This window comes from Coccomyxa subellipsoidea (assembly GCF_000258705.1).
Source record: "Coccomyxa subellipsoidea C-169, whole genome shotgun sequence".
Taxonomy (NCBI): domain Eukaryota; kingdom Viridiplantae; phylum Chlorophyta; class Trebouxiophyceae; family Coccomyxaceae; genus Coccomyxa; species Coccomyxa subellipsoidea.
In genome coordinates this window covers 1,258,324-1,272,166 of record NW_005178029.1, presented here as the reverse complement: position 1 = coordinate 1,272,166, position 13,843 = coordinate 1,258,324, and the positions used below count along the sequence as shown (strand labels likewise).

At 53.6% G+C, this 13,843-nt stretch overlaps 4 protein-coding genes across 4 annotated transcripts; 1 reads left to right on the top strand and 3 right to left on the bottom strand.

Annotated features, from left to right (window-relative positions):
* Positions 1–84: 84 nt before the first annotated feature.
* COCSUDRAFT_57428 (hypothetical protein) lies at positions 85–679 on the bottom strand (the record flags this gene model as incomplete). The annotated part of the gene is made up of 2 exons (XM_005645368.1): positions 85–252; positions 572–679. The coding sequence occupies 2 exons, from the start codon at positions 677–679 to the stop codon at positions 85–87; spliced, it is 276 nt and encodes a 91-aa protein (XP_005645425.1).
* Positions 680–1,522: 843 nt separating this feature from the next.
* COCSUDRAFT_2635 (hypothetical protein) lies at positions 1,523–3,914 on the top strand (the record flags this gene model as incomplete). The annotated part of the gene is made up of 9 exons (XM_005645367.1): positions 1,523–1,627; positions 1,718–1,877; positions 2,003–2,157; positions 2,300–2,417; positions 2,513–2,647; positions 2,782–2,951; positions 3,069–3,155; positions 3,391–3,605; positions 3,872–3,914. Coding segments are annotated over 9 exons (1,188 nt in total), but the record flags the coding sequence as incomplete, so codon positions are not given.
* A 1,683-nt stretch (positions 3,915–5,597) lies between these two features.
* On the bottom strand, positions 5,598–7,890 carry COCSUDRAFT_43763 (FAD/NAD(P)-binding domain-containing protein; the record flags this gene model as incomplete). Its single annotated transcript, XM_005645366.1, has 8 exons — positions 5,598–5,780; positions 5,996–6,193; positions 6,337–6,442; positions 6,541–6,701; positions 6,860–6,967; positions 7,236–7,346; positions 7,460–7,609; positions 7,717–7,890. 8 exons carry the CDS (start codon positions 7,888–7,890, stop codon positions 5,598–5,600), a joined length of 1,191 nt encoding a protein of 396 aa, XP_005645423.1.
* Positions 7,891–11,635: 3,745 nt separating this feature from the next.
* On the bottom strand, positions 11,636–13,426 carry COCSUDRAFT_37671 (hypothetical protein; the record flags this gene model as incomplete). The annotated part of the gene is made up of 3 exons (XM_005645365.1): positions 11,636–12,361; positions 12,550–12,770; positions 13,048–13,426. The coding sequence occupies 3 exons, from the start codon at positions 13,424–13,426 to the stop codon at positions 11,636–11,638; spliced, it is 1,326 nt and encodes a 441-aa protein (XP_005645422.1).
* Between the last annotated feature and the right edge of the window lie 417 nt (positions 13,427–13,843).

The following is a 13,843-nucleotide window of genomic DNA, read 5'->3' as shown; positions in this document are numbered from 1 at the left end:
GCAATTAGTCTTCTCGGGAACCCCAGTATCTTCTCTGCTGGCCATACAAGTTCAATCCTTTGTCGGCTTCCTCAATCACGTTTCTCACTTCTTCAGCGCTGATCCCCTGAGGCAGATCTTGGCGGTGGGCTGCGCAGCGCAGACCTTGCTCTTCAGGAGCGAGTTGTCCACGGCCATTGACGGGGCAGCGAAGATGAAGAGAGCGGCAAGGCTGGCTGCTGCCACCTGGGCGATCTTCTGAGGCTTCTGCTCCTGTGAAAACATCATTCTTGTTAGTAGACACGTCACTGCCTGTGAGACAGCAAGGCACATGGCCCAGGCTACGTGCTGCAGCTCCTGGCAAAACAGCTATTTTGAGAGATCCATAAAGTCTTTTATAGCTCATTACAATGCTCACAAATCTTGCTGTCGTCCTTCTGCACAGAAATGCCCTCCCAGCCACAATCGGATGCCTCATCTCCAATCCCTGCCCACTAATTTGTACCAAATGCTGCGGGCTTCAATGTTGCAAAATGCTTTCTGATGGCAAAAACACGTGCATTAGAACCGTTAAACCGACTCTCAGGCTCACCTCAGTCTTGGCAACCGCGACAACCACGCGAGAGCGAGCCTGACGGGGGGCTGACACACGCACACCCGCAGGGCGCAGAGCAGCGCATGATGAGGTGATAGCGGCCATTTCTGCAGCTGTGTCTGGAACAAAAAGCCTGGATTGTGCTCGTTGGCCTGGAACTCTTAAGAGAGAATGTGAGATCTCAAACCTCATCTTAAATTCCCCGTGGGGTTTCGAAGCCCTCTAGGGTCTATAAAGGATTTGAAATGACGACAGCCAGTGAACTTTCATATTCGCAGAGATTCCCAATTTTCCTGTGATACAGAAGCAACTTTCCTGGAATTGTACTGAGAGCTCGGATGAACGTGGACTGATGCCATTCACTTCCTGCTTGAAAAGACAACATATATCTTCGTGATACTTTCCGACTTCATCAGTCTTGTTTCGTCCTCCCTTTAGGCATGATTGAGATGCATTCAAAAGGGAGACGCATTTTTCATGAAGAAAATCTATGGAGTTAGTACATTAAAGGCCGTTCTTCATATTGCATTCCCTTTCAAGGCAGCATGTTAGCTGGTTCGACCAGTCGAAAAATTCCAATTCTGGAATAGTGCGCCTGAACAGAGAAGTCTCCGCACAGTGATACTGGTGTAGCCCACATAGGCGCAATCATCGAGCAAAAGAAGAACATTTAGCCTGTAAAGGTGCGTTTTCTGCATTTTCTGCAGCATGGTATCTGTTGCCCATAAATTACACTCATCCTGTTCCTCCAAGGACGGTGCTTTCCGCCTGTGATAGAGGGCTAAGCATGTCAGTATTGTGGTGTGCGGCAGGCGCATGGGGAAGAAAGGGAAACGACAAGGCAGCAGCCTGAGGGTCCCTGGCAGGTGTGCCCTTAGGCCTCTTATATGTGCTGAAAGGGACAAATTCGCCACTGTAAACAACTTACAAGTACTTTCTCCGCCATGCAGGCATGTAGCCATCGTCAGCACAGCTACAATCCCATGGATGACTGGGACCGCTGTGAACCCTCTCCTGCGTGCGGCATACATGGCCCATTGCACAGACCTGAAGGTGAGCAGCACATTCACTTCATGAATACCTGCCTGAGTTTGCTTGCCTGGTGTCCATGAGACTTTGAGCAAAATAGACAACACGGTCCAGGTGACTTTCGTGGTGCCCTGGCTGGCGCGGTGCGACCAGGACACAGTGTTCCCAAACAACCTCAGCTTTGAGGCGCCGCATCAGCAGGAGGTGTGCATGCGCGAGTGGGTCAAGCAGCGCACCGGCCTCTCCCCAGAGTTTGACATCGTCTGGTACCCGGGTACGCAGAGCATCTCCGAAACGCTGCTGTGGAGTATAGCCCGTGCAGTCCTGGGTGCTTCCTGGAGCAGCTGTCCAAGATTCTTCTTGCTCTGGTTTTGATGGAGGTCTATGGCGAATGCCCAGGGCGATATGACCGCACGATGCTGGGGATCTTTCCGGTGGGGGACTTGACCAGGGTGGTGATGGAGTGCAAGGCTGACGTGGTCATCCTGGAGGAGCCTGAGCACCTGACCTGGTTCCACCACGGGCCGCGCTGGACAGAGCGCTTTAACCATGTGGTGAGCTGTTCGTTCTTACTCCCTTAAGGGTGTTTATGGAGCCTGTGGGAACAGGCCACAGACTAAAGCTTCCAGACTCAGGCCACATCAACAGTGTCTTCTACCTTTGCAGCGTGTGAGCAGGGCAAGTGATCATCTGCAGGTGGGCATCATTCACACTTCCTACAGGGAGTTGAGTCGCCGCAATGCGGGCATCGTCATGTACGGCATTTCCACCGTCTTCAACTCGCTGCTATGCGCCATTCACTGCCACAAGGCAAGTTCTCCTGCAGATCCTATCTGCAGCTCATGACTGGACAGTTTCCCGGGCCGCATTATAGCATGCGCACATAAATGTACGACTTTGGGGACTGAGCAAGACCTGTTTTCCTTGACCAGGTTGTGAAGCTGTCAGACACGGTGCAACAGTTTCCGCGCTCGGTCACCATGTGCGTGCATGGCGCAGCCCCCAGCTTTGTGCAGGCCGGTGCTGCCAAGGCTGCTCCTACAGGTGCCCACGGCCCCCTCTCTGTCACTGGACTCCAGATTGATGTGTACCCTTCATACATGGCAAGATGCATGCAGGCGCTGTGCACCATGGCCACGCAGGATGCAGCTGATCTCGCAGCAGTGTGGATTTTGCAGAGGGGGGCAAGCGGTTCAGCAAGGGCGCGTATTTTCTGGGCAAGATAGTGTATGGGAAGGGGTGGGAGGAGCTGTTGGCCCTGCTGGACTTCCACCAGCGCCACACCAAGGACAAGCAGACGTCCCACCCCACCATCGATGCTTACGGCAGCGGCGAAGCATTCGAATCGGTGCGCTACACTTGACTGTGCAACACAGGCATGAAGCAGGATGACAGTATGAATGCAGATGGAGCTGATGATGTCCTAGAGGGGGGGGCAGTTTGCAGATCCCATCTGTGCGCGCAGGTGAGGAGAAAGGCAGAGAAGCTGAACCTGAGCATCAATTTTCTGGGCAGGAAAGACCACCTGGACCCTGCCATCCAGGACTACCAGGTGAATTTACCCCCACAGTGCCCCCTTGTCTTGCTATGGGCGGCATGTTATGGGGACTCCTGAAGCCAATTGCCATATCAAACTTCAGAAATCAGACATTCGCCCGCATCGGCGAACACTTATTCATGGGAAGGCAGCGTATTGGCAAATAAGATTGAGCCAATACACTTCGGCCACCTACGGTATATCAGCACCACAACCTCAGGCTTGTGTCTGTGCTGGGGTGCATTGTCAGGTGTTCATCAATGCGAGCACAAGCGACGTGGTGGCTACCACTAGCATGGAGGCGCTTGCGATGGGCAAGTGGCTCATCTGCGCGAAGCACCCCTGCAACGCCTTTGTGAGCACCTTCTCCAACTGCCTCGTCTACAGCAGCCCCGCCCAGTTCAGCGACCACATTGAGCACGCCCTCAAGCAGGAGCCCCCGCCGCTGTCTGCAGACGAGCTCAGGTGAAGCCTCCCGCTGTCTTAAGTGCCCCAAGACCTGATAACAGTATTGCACCAAATGATCGCCAAATGACATTAGGCACAGAGCCTCTGAATTTTTCAGAAATTGCCAGAGTCCAGAAAGCCTGGCAGAGTGTGCCATGCCCAGACTTGACATCAATTTTATAGGGGCAAGGCTTGCATGGCAATCATCTCGTCTCAGAGTTGACGGTGGAGAAAGGAACCAATGTGGATTTGAGATGTCTGATACACAGCAATCGGCTGCACAGGAATCTGGGTTGGGAGGCGGCGACAGAGCGCATGTTGGATGCCGGGTCCATAGAGACCCACGAGTGGCCCGGCAACTTTTCCACTGCCCAGGAGAGGATGCTCTGGTCCATGTACAGCTCCGTCATGGGTGCGCCCCCATCTAGCCCCACAGTCTTACTCCAAAGAAGAATTTTGAAAGTAACATGGAGGCATTTACCGAGGTGAAAGCAATTGATGTGCTTACCTGCCGCTTGCGCCGTCGTGTGACTCGCCCTGATTGAGACTATCTGAGGAAAAGACAACAGCTGTGCTCCCTTTGAAAATGCTTGAGCCGCTTTTGCTGTGGCTGTGCTTGATCAATGGGGTCTCTTTGCTGGGTGAGCAGGCATTGAGCCCATCCGGGTTGCCATCAACGCTGGGCCAGGGACGCTGCATGCGCCTGCGGACATCACAGCCTACGATCCCAACCGGGCCAGGGCAGCCCGGCCCAAGACTCTGTTTGGCTGGCTGCTCTCGCTGCGGCCGCGCATCTTCTTCTCCATCGGCAGCGACGTCTTCCGCCTCGGCTTTGGCCAAGACTTTGAGCACAGGTGGCAAAGCTGACAGAGGAAGGCTATTCAGAACGGCATGCAATTCGACAAGTACTGTCCCTTGCTCTGCCGATTAGATACACTTTGACCCTCACGAAAGTCCGTTCTGAGTGCCCCTCCTCTGACGGACGCTGCGAAATTCCAGCGAGATGCACTGCAACATATGTGCCCAAATGGTAACGGGTGGTCCCAAGTGTCAAGGACCAATGGCTCACACCTCCTAGTCTTGAGAAGATTTCTTGGTCGTGGTATCAAGGTTTTGTGGTTACTGGTTCTGGAAAAAGGATGGAATTTGAGTAAATAAGACAGGAGCGGGATTGATCCCGATTGTTGTAGGCTTGCTCAGCTTGGAGTATGTAGCTGTCCTTTTCAGCTCCTGTTGTGGGCATTTGCTGACCTTCTCATTGAATCTCCTAGTCCCCATTTGCATTGATCTGCAGATGCAGGTCATTGCGTGTATACTAGACCCAGTAATGCTCACGACGAGTGAAACCTACAGTAGTCCGCAGTATTTGGGGGCTGCACAATTCTGTCAGATGGCACATGGCCACAGAGGAATACTGGTGCTTTGATTGCGGACATTGAATGGTGAACTGCACTCCTCCCAAATCTCGTTGACGGATGTGTCTGGTACAATAAATGAGTATCCCTTGATGCGCATGATACAGCATGCTTACAAAAGATAATTTGTTACTTCATGAAAGGCAGCCGCAGCTGAAGTAGACGTGCTGGACCATGATTAGACTGCAGCAATAAATCGACCCTGTTATTTATAGGAGAATTCTCGAACAATATGCCCACAGCACTGGGCCAGTCAGAACGCTTTCCAACTGGTGGTTTAAACTTACTGTCCGGACCCGCATTGAATTCTGATAGCCGATGTCTTGAGATTCACGAGCTGAGCAGAGCGCAGAGCTGATCAGCTGAGCGCTCAGATGGCTCTCAGCTTGCCAATTGGTCTCCCGGGTATGCTTCAGTTGCAAATCAAATATTCCTGACTAAGCGTGCATGCTACACACCCATTATGGTGAATTTTCAAGTACCTGATTCTCGGAAGGCTTCATGCCTTTATGACACATCGAAAACTGTTGCACATCCTTGTGTGGCTGCATGTCCATAGACAGAGAACCCCAATCTCAGCCATGAATGCAAGGAACTAATCAAAGATGTGATCCACCTCGAGATCAGGGTCCAGAAGCGCAGGTCCATATGTGGACAGATCAAGCCCATCCAGGATGAGGTTCTCAAAGGCCTCCTCCAGGTTGGTCTCCCCAATCAGCACTGCTCCCACCAAGCGCCCTCGCAGCAGCAGGACTCGGACGAACGTGCTCTCGGGAGCCTGCAGCACACACTCCCTCTCAGCATGCGCTGCTCTTGACCTTGATGCAAATGAACAGCCCCGTCCTATCAAGACAAGTTGCAGTCAGAAAGGCTTGCCTTCGCTGCCGGAAACCCGTGCACCATTGTGTCGCCGAAAGAGAAACCTTCTTATATATCACTTGCGCCTTAGGAGAACTCAGGAAGGTATTGAAAGCGGGGGCAGAAGGATCTCACCTCGGTGATGCGTGAGTAGCTGACCATGTCAGACTCGGGCTCATGCTCCAGGCGCTGCCCATTGTACTGGCCAAGGAGGACGACCTTCTTGCCAACAAAGCGAGTCACATGCGCAAACAGCTCAAAAGTGAAGCCACTGCCTGTCTCCTCTGCCACACCCGCCATGGTGTGCGCCGCATGGGCTCCCATCTGACGCGCCTGCACAACCAGATCACCTCTCTGCGCTGTGCATGGGAATATTTGCACCCCCATGCCACAAAAAAAACTCCTGCAAAAAGCTGCGTGCATGCCAAGTATGTGGTTCCAGGAAGGCCACCAGGAAAGATTGAGCAGTGGGGCACCTGAGTCCAGAGGCGCATCTGGAACCAGTGGGGCTGCAGCTCTGATGACCTGACAGTGCACACATCACCCGCGGCCCATACGCCCTCTACAGACGTCTTCATGTCCCTGCTCAGCACCAAATGATCATGTTAGCATGAGGAAAGTAATGATGGCAATGACGACGTTGCGACACAGCAGTGATGCAGAGGGAGTATCACGCAGACCTGTTGACCAGCACACCGCCGTCGTCCTCGCTTCTTTCAAGCTCCTGCGGGAGCCAGTCTGCATTGGGGGCCACGCCGATGGCGCACACCACCAGGTCTGCTCCATGGCTGTGGCCATTTGTAAGCTTGACAGTCACTGGCCAATCTCCTCTATCTGTGACCTGGACCACATGAAGCTGTGCGTACCCGTCGGGCAACATGCAGAGAGACACATCCATTCACACCCAGAAGGCCACCACAAATGCTGCAAACGGCTGTAAGTCATCGAGCAAGAGGTACATAAGACTTGCAGGATTCCAAGGAGAAATTTGCTGCGCACCAGGCGCTCAACCTCGCAGTCATTCTCTACAGTGATGGAGCGCTCTGAAGGCCCTGACGGCAGCGCGGATGTCCAGCGTGGCCCCACTGCATTCCCAAAGCTGCGCCCCTGTATTAAGCAAAATTTCAGACCACTCAGCAAAATGAGCTTGGGACAAGGTGAGAATATTGAGGACATGACAATCACCTGGGTGGTCTTTATCGAGTACGAGGTGTTTCCATTTGATGTGCTGCAGGGTGTCTCTATAGCATTGCTCTGTGTCCGTGTCCGCTGTACCTGCTCAAGGGCTTGAACTCAATAATTGTGAAAGAGGGGAATGTGTCTGCTGCCCTTGTTCATCAACAACTGCTGCATCAATTTGCTGTATCAACCGCACCTGAATGTCTGGGGTGATCCATCCTGTTTTGAGCTCACTCAACAGGTAATCTGCTGCATCCCGATCGAAAAATGCGTCGCCAATGTGCGAGTGGCGCGCAACCCATACAACCTGCATCGTGAAGAAGATTGAACAGCTTCTTAGCCCACTAGAAATCTACTCTCTGATTGATAAAGATACAAAAAAAACAATCATAAAAGGACTCACGAGGATCGCCATTGCACCTGCATGCCTTGCAGCGCATGCACAAGCTCCAAAGCAATGCCTCCATTGCCCACCAGCACAATGCGGCGCACACTTGGCAGCCGGGACACCAGTTCCTCCACAGTGGTGCTGTCCCTCAGGGTCACCACTGAAGCGTGCTCTGCCAGACTCTGCACATTATGCAGTGAGTCTCAGCAGTGGCAAGCGCCGCCCTTGCACGGGGTCCTTGACAGGTGAGGTTGGGTCCCCAACTGCACAATTGCAGTAGAACTCCCACCTTGGGGACCGCACCCGTGCAGATGCACAGCCGGTCATACGTGCATTCCCCGCCGTTCTTCAGATGGACTCTTTTCTGCAGTGTGTCTATTGCAGCCACTTCGTCGATCAGGACTTCCAGGTTCGCAAATGGCAGCGATGATAGGTCTCGCTCCACCACTGCAGCATGAGTCATCTTCGAGAAATTTTTTAAGCCCTCGAAGAGCTTTGTACCGGGACAGATGCTTTCCACCAAGGTCAACGCCTACCAGCTTCCATCAGTTTCACCTTCGAAGTCTTCAATATTCTGGGTGATACGGGCCGTGGTGGTCACTCCCTGCATCCATTAGTACTCAATTTAGAAGGCTCTTTGCAAAATTGATGGTGAATTACTGACCAGATCGCATGATACCAAAGCATCAAGTCCTGCTTGTTTTGCCGTGTCCGCTCCTACCTTCAGAACAGGTGCAGCAGATATGAGTACTACGTGGTCATCTGGCTTCACAAGGCGGCATAGCTCTTCGGTACAGCAAGTTCCAGCAATCCCACCCCCAATCACAACGTACTGCATGTGTGGCAGAGTTTAGATCCCGCAAATATTTGCACTGGACCTTCTCGGCTTCTCAGAAATCTCTCAAAACTTGCCCCTGGGTCAAGCACGACTGCCCTAATGGCACTGTGAACCAGAATTGAGTTCGAGATGTGCAATGCTATGCGTGCTGAGATTGGTAATGTTCACGTCATCACACAACCCTCGAGAACCGACTAAGATAGATGCCTGTCTCAACTGAATTTGAAGTTGATCTAAGTGAGTCATCCTTTCTTATGACTCCATGCTGAACACTAGGTGCACGTGGAAGGTGTGTGCATGTGGCGGCTGGTTCAACAGCGAGTAGCTGGTGCCTGGGGCGAGCCAGTAACTGCGCATGAATCATGATGATGCATGTACAATATATGCGCCGCTAGCCAGCGCATGGCCGCACATGGCGGCCACGCACTTGCAGTGCCACAGGTGTTCAGAACTGCCATGTGTCCAAGCGGTAGAACCGTCTGCTGCGCAGCATGCTCCGGTGTCAGGCTGGTCAGAGCACACTGTGGCATGCATTTATGCATGTAGGGGCACAGAGGTGCATTCGCAAGATAGCATAGTGCAAGCCAGCTACAGCAGACAGTCTACATCTGCAAGATCCATGCCCTTATTGAAGCAACATGTTGACAGGGCAGCGCCGGTCATGGCCACAGACAGCGCCCAAGGCACCGCCTGCAGTGCATGTCATCTGGTGGCGCTGCACGATGACGGCTAAAACTCTTGCTAGCTTGCTGACACTGTCACCATCCATGGAACCTCCTTATCCATACCAAAGGATGAAGATAGAAACATTGGAATTGAGCACCAACTGCTGAACTGAGCACCAACTGCATGCAGAACTAAATCAAACATACCTTGAAGGCAAGGCAATTGCTACTGTTGGGTGCCCAATGATATGATCTCTCTTAAGAGCATTCATCAAATGACTGCGTTTGTAGCCCCAGTACCCCAGGGCACCAAAGCACATTAGAATTTTCAGCGGTATGTATGCCTCTTTATCACCCCAGATCTCTCTAAGCACAGCCTGCAAGCCCTGCAGGTACACCTGAAACGAAGGGATACGAGTGATTGCCACCTGGGGCGCTTCTCAAGGCATTTCTTGCTGATCAACCCCTGTCGGATGCTCCCTGCCAGAGCACACCCTCGCGGCCACAGCTCACCCTCAAACTTGAATTTCTGCAGGCACGAGTCTGGCAGGCTGCTGTGCAAGGCTGACACTGCCAGGGAGCCCATGCTTTTAACACACATATGGCACCACATTCCGCCCCAGACATCAAACCACCCATCCTGGCACATGAAGCACACATTGGTCGACGGCGTGAAGGCCTCGAGCAAGCGCAGCGGCTGCTCGTTGGACCCAACATCGCGCATGTGCAGCAGCACATCAGTCAGGCCGCTGGGCATCTTCAGGACTTCAGGCAGCTCCACAAGATCAAGTGCATCATTTGTCCACCTGAATGTGCGCAGCATCGGCAGCACCCCGCGCCACACCGGATGGCGTGCGCTCTTCTCAAGATGCACAACCACATGCAACGCTGCGGCTTGCGGCAGGGACAGCTTGGATGGAACAATGTGCTGCAGCTTCACATGGCGCAGGTTACGGAGGCCGCCAAGGGCGATTTCTGCCTCGTGTCCGCCTTCCTCACAGGTGTAGCAAATGATGCACAGGGTCTGCAGGGCCACAAGCAGAGGCAGATTGCGCGCGATTGCTGCGAGGTCCACTTGCATGGTTTCCAGGACCAGGTGCTGCAAGTTTGGCAGCGGCGGCAGCACGGAGAGGCTGGGAGTGTGCAAGCACAATGTGCAGAGGCCGCCAGCATGCGCAGCCAGACGAGAGAACAGCTCACTGGCAGCAGTGCTGGCATCTGCGCCCTTGGATATGTCGTTCCACAGCATGTCCAGCTGCAGCAGTCCATTGGCATTCTGCTTTGCAGTCAACAATACATCGATGACCTCGCTGCTTGTCTCTTTAATCAGGCTCAGAGTGAGGTGTCGCGTCTGGCGCCAGCGTGCAATCAGCCATTTTGCGCCTGTCAACACATTGCAAATCTGTCTTCATCGGTAGACATGCAGGGCCTTGCTGTTGCAAATGTTGACTGTGCAAGCGAGTTCTAACAGTACTTTATTATTGCACTGTAGATAGGGAGCAATAAGTAAGCTTCTCCGTACAGAAAGAGCATGAAGAATGCCTTTTTTGCAAACCAGAGGAATGCAAGCAAGTAAGGAAAGCAGATTTTGGTTGAGACGCCTATGTCTGCTCACCTGACACGCCGAGTAGCACATCTGAGGTCCTGACAGAGAGAAGATCAACGCTCCAGGTAGTCTTGGAAACCCCTGACACCCTTGCCCACTCTCGCAGACTCATGTAGCAGGCCACCCTCTGCCAGATCTCCTCGGGGAGGTCAAATAACATAGCCGCAACAGGCCAATCCTGCTTCTGTAATTGTGTTGAAATATTGGAATTCGGCAATATTATAGTATCGAAAAGTGACAAGCAACAGATGAGAAGAGGCATTAACAACACTGCAGTATTGTTGTCAGCTGACCTCAGCAGGTAAAGTCCAGAGTGTGACCTGGTCTTTTGTTGACATTTCTTTCGCCATTGATATATATGTATTGAAGCTCAGTAAACTTTGCAAATTGGCCGGATGTGATTCTGTGCTTGCAAATGAAATAAATCTGTCTTTGATCGATCCAATAAATGCCAAGGGATTACTAATCGTCAAGAAGATTACGAAGGAAAACTCGTTTCTAATTGCAAAAGATGTTTCTACCCGAGCAAATTGTGCTAGAATTATTGCAATACATCTCGCTGATTGAGAGAACACTGATTGTCAGCCCTTCCAAGCATGCGAGGTGGAGTTGCTTAAGCACGGCCGGATCTGCAGCTGCATCAGCTGCAACCGCGCTCGCGACACTGCACATGGGGTCAGAATGGCACTCAGGCTAACAACGGATCGAGTGAGCAACTTCATTGCAGCTGGCTAAGCTCACACTCAATGTCAGCCACTACACAACCTGCAACTCAGGCAGGCAATGGTCCTTTCATGACTGCTTAGGTGCTGGCCAGCAACTGTTGACCGAACCAGACCTGGTAGCAGACATCTGCAGAATGACTCCCAAAGTGATGTATCTCAAACACTTCCATCAGTAACATATCACGCCCACCGTACAACTAAGGGTGTCTTATTATTAGAAAGCCGCCTGTTTAGAAAGAAAAAAATCCACCCTCCAATGCCTAAACAAAGAAAATTCCCAACGGCTTTGCTAAACGAGACTGAAGGAGGCAACCAACACAATTGATTATGCTGACAATGGTATACTCCATGTGCTACAACACAATCGCTCCAGATCAAACAAAAACAACCTCCAACTTGGCGCATGGATTGCCGCTGACAATTCCAGCAACCTTCAGGTCAGTGTCTAGGGACGCCTCTCCATACAACGCAGCCCTCTGTGTCTGCCCAACCTGATACACCCGGTAGATGCGCAGCTTTATCAGCGTATTAAACTTTCCAATTTCCCGGGCCCCGCCCTTGAAGTCCGGTCGGTGGGACTGCCAGATGGGCACTTGCCCCGCCCTGCCGAATGCCTGATTGATCGCCGCATGCAGGCCAGCCACTGTGAGATTGCCGCCATCCAGAAACACATCTCTGCTCTCGAACCGGCCCCTCTCCCTCACCAGCAAGTGGTGCACCACGGCCCCGCCGGGGGCGCGCCGGCAGCTGCACGGCGGCTGCCGCTGCAGCTGCTGTGCGGCTTCCTCGGCCGTGCGGATGCGCGTGGCCAGTTGGATGCAGAGGCTGCAGCTGGAGTGTACCACACTCAAATCCAGCAGCGCCAAGAACTTGTCCTGGGGCCCAATCTCCTTCCATGCCAGCATCTCATCGTACGCCGTTTTGTTGCGCAGCAACTGCTGCATGCGCGCGGCCACTGCCGGGATGTCCTCCATGCTCTCCAGCACCAGCATACTGTTGGGCGCCACCTCGTAGTCCGCGATATTCGTGGCGCCTATCACAATGGGCACGCTGCCCGCCTCCAGCGCCTGAATGTACTTCTCCGTGATATAATCCAGCTCCTGTGCACAGCCATGCACACCAAGCCATAAGACGCAGGAAGAGCTTTGACCAGCTTTAAGTTGCTTTGGTGATGGTAGGCGCAGCACTTTCTGTGCTATCTTGGTGGGGACTCTGACTCTGAGAGCCTTTTGGTGCAACAAAAAACCAACAGGTGTAAGGTGGAGCTCCAGGCAGGCCTTGTCAGTACCTGCGAGTTTTCAAATGCGAGGGTGAATTTATAGCGTCGCAGCACGTCAGCCTTGGGGTCCCTGGTGTCCACGTTGTGCAGGCAGCGGCCGTAGGAGTGCACTGTAAAGTTGGCGCTGAGTGCCTCCAGCGCCTGCAGCCGGAAGCTCTTGGCGCCGCAGTTGGAGATGAAGGCCACCACGTCCGCCTCCTTAGGCACCAGCGGCTTCATCACCAGGTACTCTGCACCAAGGCACAGGCAGCTCGTCTCTCTTTCTGCTAGGACGCCAGATGCAACTGTCAGACTGTGCTGGTGCACTAGCAAAGCGTTTCGCTAGGGCACCAGGGCATAAATATTCCATGTCTCACTATAACTTTGCATTTGTGACCTATGGCCCGGGGTGATATCTGCTTCGGTGAGGATGCAAACGTGCTGTAATTTGTCCTTTCATTCATGATCTTTGAGCAGACACAGTAGTGTGCGGCCATGTCAGTCAGTAAAAGAAATTCAGGCGCCCACCTGCCCATGACAAGTAGCTGGCGGGGACGTCGGAGTCCAGGCGGGTGGTCATGACGATGTCATAGCCGTCATAACGCGCGCGCTCCACCGCCAGCCCCGGGTAATTAGACATGCTCTCCATGTTGCGCACCACTGAAAGGCCCGTGCCCGGCGCGGCACCGGCGGCCGGCCCGAAATGCGCGTCATACAACGGCGTCCCCTCTGCCGGCTGCCCGGGGCCGCCGCCCACCATCTTGCAGGGCACCGCGCAGCCTGCCAGCTCGGTGTCCTGACCGTAGCCCTCCATCACCGTGATGGGCTGTCGCTGGAAGTCTCGTTGATAGACACGCGCGTCGGCCTGCGTCAGCCATGACTCACAACTCTGCCCCGCCGGCGCCATTGGGACGGCGGCCGCGGCTGCCTGCCCTGAGAGGTCAAAGCCATGCAAGGTTCCCGCGGTGGTGGCCGCTGCTGAGTCCACGGAGGCCTTCGCTGATCCCCATCTGCCCTGCTGCAGTGTCACCCATGGCCCCTGGGGTTCACCCTGGTTCTCAGGGGCAGTCTCAGGTAGTTCCAAGCTCTTCGGTTGGCCCTTCTGAGTGCCACTTAAGCTGCCCTGGCCGGCGCCTCTGCCACCAGCCCCCAGGAAATCCGTCCGCACATCCACGCCACTTTGCACAGCGTTCTCAGCTGCATCGTCTCCTGCGCCCAGGCCTCCTGCAACGGCTTCTTTCCGGCTGACTGACAGTCTGATTCTGCCCTGCGTCTCAGACGCCAAGCCCTTCCTCACTTTGATTTTGATTGCTTTGACCTGGCC